The sequence below is a fragment of the Leiobunum rupestre genome, chromosome 3 (assembly GCF_980474605.1).
Source record: "Leiobunum rupestre chromosome 3, qqLeiRupe1.1.hap1, whole genome shotgun sequence".
NCBI classification, from domain to species: Eukaryota; Metazoa; Arthropoda; class Arachnida; order Opiliones; family Sclerosomatidae; genus Leiobunum; species Leiobunum rupestre.
In genome coordinates this window covers 32,564,844-32,569,321 of record NC_143386.1, presented here as the reverse complement: position 1 = coordinate 32,569,321, position 4,478 = coordinate 32,564,844, and the positions used below count along the sequence as shown (strand labels likewise).

Below are 4,478 nucleotides of genomic sequence, written 5' to 3'. Positions count from 1 at the left end.
TAAAAACGAGAGGCGCAAATGCTCCACTAGACGGAGCTACACCTTCCATTCCTGGGGCTTTATATTCTTTGCTGTTACCCTATGGATAAGATGCTGCCATCTAGTATCTTCTGTGAATACTACTAGGTTATTTGAAATTTTGGTTCTTGAACACGTAGCGACATCTATTTTTGCTTTTAAATAAATTTTTTTAATAGATAAATTTTAAAAAGAAATGATGAAATTTAAATAGGATATAATATATAATAATAAGGAACTGAACCTATGATTAAAATACAGTAACAATTAAATTTAATTTACTAACTACCAGATAGCAGCACCAAATACAATTGTTTTCCTTCTTTAGAGGCGTGTTCGTAAAAATCTCTTCCTTTTTTTTTTGGTAATTTTGGAAGTTTAATAATTAAGATAAAAATTATTTTATATAAAAATGCAAAGTTTAGTTAGTAATATAAAAGGTACGGCTTTGTCCGTAGCCGAATATTTAACTCCAGTTTTAAAAGTAAGTCATTTTGAAAGCGCAAACGTCGCTACGACGCTAAGCCTTAGACTAAAATACTATGCTTTCACTTCAGGAATCAAAATTTAAGGAAACGGGAGTGATTACACCAGAAGAGGTAATGAGGAAAAAGTAAGATTTTTAAAATCTTTCCACTACATTTCATTCAATTTTTAGTTTGTGATTGCTGGCGATCATTTGGTTCATCATTGTCCAACTTGGCAATGGGCTATTGGAGATGAAACAAAAATTAAACCATATCTTCCTAAAGATAAACAATTCCTCGTTACCCGAAATGGTACTTTTGACAACACCCGCATGCTCATTATATTACCAATATTTGACATGTTACATGTATCTTAAATAGTACCATGTTCTAAGAGATGTAAACAGATGGAATATGCCGAAGAACAAGAAAAAATTATAGAGGCTGATGATGGTGATGGTGGTTGGGTTGATACTCATCATTTTACAGGTAGAATATTTACATTACCGTTATTAATTTCTCATTTATTAACAAGATTAATCATTATAAAACTTTATAGATAATGAATCGAATGTTGTGTCTGAAATAGCTGATATGAAAATAGAAGATAAAGTAAATTAATAGTGATCCAAATGAAATTAATTGAAATATTAATCAATATAATATTAGACAAATGGGCGGGTATCCCAAGTGAACGATGATGACGACGATGATGATTCCGAGGAAGCGGAAGATATGGAACAATTTTTAGAAAAGGGAATGTTAGATGCCGATGATAAAGTAATATTCAGTTATGCGTTAAAATTTTGTAACGTGTCTTAAAGTAATATTGAAATTCCAGGCAACTGTGAATATACAAGAAATAACAAAACCCGTTAGTCAACAAGACACTGGAGCGGGTGAGGGTGAAATTATAGCCACGAGAACGTATGATCTAAACATAACGTACGACAAGTATTACCAAACCCCGAGACTTTGGCTGTTTGGCTACGACGAAGTATGTTAACAATTTAAATCCCAAGTTTCGATGGAACTATCAATTAATTAATTTTAATTTAGGGTCGCAAACCATTAGGTATGGAGGAAATGTACGAAGACATTAGCCAAGATCATGCCAAAAAGACAGTAACGATGGAAGCACATCATCATCTTCCTGGACCACCAATGGCATCTGTACATCCTTGCAGGTTAGCACAGAGATACGCTAATTAAACACTTCTAGTGTGACCTATTTTAAATGATATCATAAGTAACGTAATAACCTTAATTTTTTGGCCTTTTTACTAACACCATTGCCTGTGTTATAATTAATCATAACATAGGAAATCCTAACTCTAATTGGTAAGAGGATAACAACCTTAATTTTTTTGCCTTTTTTACTAACACCATTGCCTATGTTATGATAATAACGTGATGGTGACAACACTAATTGGTTAAAGGATTAGAAAATCCGTAACTTCATTGCAAAATGCATTTTGATCGCGAATTGAAAAAAATAAATTTACCAGTAGAGACAAAGCGATTTTATATCCAAATTTAGGTTCTGATTCAAGAATTAATTGTTAACAAAGTAAGCATTTTGCAATTTCGCTAAACTTCTGCCTAAAATCTTAAATAAGTAATTGGAGGTGATTACATTCCCAGATGTTAAGTACTGAAGTTAACAAAGTCACTATTGGAGTTTGGTCGCTGTGAAGAAGGGATTTAGAAAAAATTAAAAAATTTAAAACAGAAAAATTTATAGTTTTAAAAATTTTTCGTCAATGGGGATTGCTAATTTTTATTTTATTTCAAATTGAATTTTTGGATTTTGTTTTTTAATGCCTGTTTTTCTCCACAAATTTATAAATTATTGGTGCAAGTGGTAACACACACTAAAGTTAAAAAAAATTTCATTATTAAATTTAATAATTCAATATTAAATTTTGAGTTTACTTCAAATTGGCATTACTTGGAAACTTACGTTCATATACATTAACAAATTCATTAGTGATTTAAATCGATTATTTTATTAAAAATTTAACTTTATTTAAATTGCAATTTAAATCTATTTGCTTAAGATCAAAATAAGAGTAATCTATTAACTTGTGGTATGGTCAGGTTAATGGTTTTCACCTGTCATTGAAACTTAGCATAGCCTCCAAAACATAATTTCAAATGAGCTATAAAAGCGCGGAATTCAGAATTTGTAGCAGACGAATATTTTATGAACATTTTGAGAGAAAAGGGCTATAAATAAGTGACTAATGGCGTTTTCCATTGGTACTGCTCCGAGCGTGATCCGGATTTGCCTTCTACGTCATCGCTCTACCACGGAGAACTCCGCTAGGTGCTCGGAGGACTAGACTTCCAGCCCTCCCAATGGAATACGAATTTTTCTTGGAGTCACTTTGCTTAAAAATTGCTCTTTTTCGGTTGCCCCGTCCCTCGAGTTGGGGCAGCTCGGATCAATCCGCGAGGGAGCAACAGTGCCAATGGAAGACGTGCCTCCTTTTTGGAGTTGCCCTTTTTGTCCCAATGGAACACGTTTTATATTTAGGAGCGCTCCAGGAGCGCTCAGAGGACTCCAATGGAAAACGCCATTAGTACAGAAAAATGTTGCATTTTTCGATATATACTTTAATATTTTTTTTGCGATAAATTCCTGATAAATAGCACTGCCCAAATCCGATTTTTAGAACTGCCTACTATTTTAAGCCCTGCATAAGTGTTTATAATTCCTTTTTTTGTATTGCAGACATGCAGAAGTTATGAAGAAAATAATTCAAACTGTAACGGAAGGTGGTGGAGAGCTGGGCTTTCATATGTACCTCATCATTTTCCTTAAATTTGTTCAAGCCGTTATTCCAACTATCGAATACGATTATACTAGAAATTTCACAATGTGAAAGAAATCGAAATAATCCAGTCCTAAAACATTGAAAGCACATTATTTTCCAATTATAAATAAACTTTCTAGAAATATTGCAAATTTCTGTTTTTTACCTTAATAAAATGTAATTTTTTGTAGAAACAATGCGAGTATGCTAGTAAACTTAAATTAAATACTGTAAATTTTTTAGATGAAAAGAAACATTAAATTATGTGTAAAAATAATTCGTGCAATTATGGTAATTGTTCGGAAGCGCTATGAGCTTAATAAAGCTATTTTGAATGTATAGACAAGTTGAAAATAAACAATTTATTAATATTTTGAAACATTCTATTGTTCATTACACCTAGGAGCAAAAAACACAAGGAGAACGCAGCTAGCCTTAAAACACGCTAATGCAGGGATCTGTACAAATTTAATTTGACGAGCCTTCACGCTGAACGTTTTACGGGCGGGGGGGAAGACAATTTCCGAATTTTCGCCTTCCGACGGCAGCAGCCGCTAAATCGTCTAACCAATGAAAAATGTACACAAGGAAATGCACGACGTTTGACGAGTTGCGTACTCCTGGTGTGGGGTGCTGTGTTTGTTGTTCCTAGATTACATTAATCATGGGCCAAATAATGATAAATCCAGGACATGACTCTGGTACCTTCACACGTACTAAATCAGTCGTCCACCAAAAGTAACAGGCGGCCATTTTAGTAGGCGGGGAAAAGGAGCAAATAAAAAAAAATTGGGAGCAAAATTAAGCAGAAATTTCCGGTTTCCCGAACGCCATATAGTGTTAACTAAGTCGGAATTCGGAAATAAGTGGCGGTTGTTATTCAAAAATCCTGCCATATTGGCCTCTCAGTTTTAGATTAATTTTAACTATTCTAGGAAAGTATTATATAATTATATATATTATACTAATTATGAACTTAGTACGTATAAAAATAGGTACTTACATTTATAACCACACTATATATGATAACTGTGAATAAATATTCCGGGATATTTACTACGACGACCACGTGTATTATTTTTGAAAACTGCCCCTAAAAAATATGCCCCCAAAATGACGTAGGTCCGCGATCGCACGTTTTTCCCAATAGGGGGCAATAGTGGTCGGGAGTTAG

General features: G+C 33.4%; 1 protein-coding gene across 1 annotated transcript; it reads left to right on the top strand.

The window, feature by feature from the left end:
- The first annotated feature begins 356 nt into the window (after positions 1 to 356).
- Atg3 (Autophagy-related protein 3) lies at positions 357 to 3,645 on the top strand. The gene is made up of 9 exons (XM_090170049.1): positions 357 to 502; positions 576 to 617; positions 677 to 797; positions 867 to 974; positions 1,045 to 1,097; positions 1,155 to 1,265; positions 1,327 to 1,482; positions 1,545 to 1,672; positions 3,223 to 3,645. Exons 1-9 carry the CDS (start codon positions 431 to 433, stop codon positions 3,371 to 3,373), a joined length of 942 nt encoding a protein of 313 aa, XP_090026175.1. The 5' UTR covers positions 357 to 430; the 3' UTR covers positions 3,374 to 3,645.
- The last annotated feature ends 833 nt before the right edge of the window (positions 3,646 to 4,478 follow it).

What these genes read in the sequence shown, in the direction of transcription:
- Atg3 (XM_090170049.1), top strand. Translation starts at nt 431, where the DNA reads ATGCAAAGTTTAGTTAGTAATATAAAAGGTACGGCTTTGTCCGTAGCC. An exon ending in ATTCCTCGTTACCCGAAATG is followed by an intron (nt 798 to 866) that starts GTACTTTTGACA and finishes TATCTTAAATAG; the next exon opens with TACCATGTTCTAAGAGATGT. An exon ending in TGTTAGATGCCGATGATAAA is followed by an intron (nt 1,266 to 1,326) that starts GTAATATTCAGT and finishes TTGAAATTCCAG; the next exon opens with GCAACTGTGAATATACAAGA.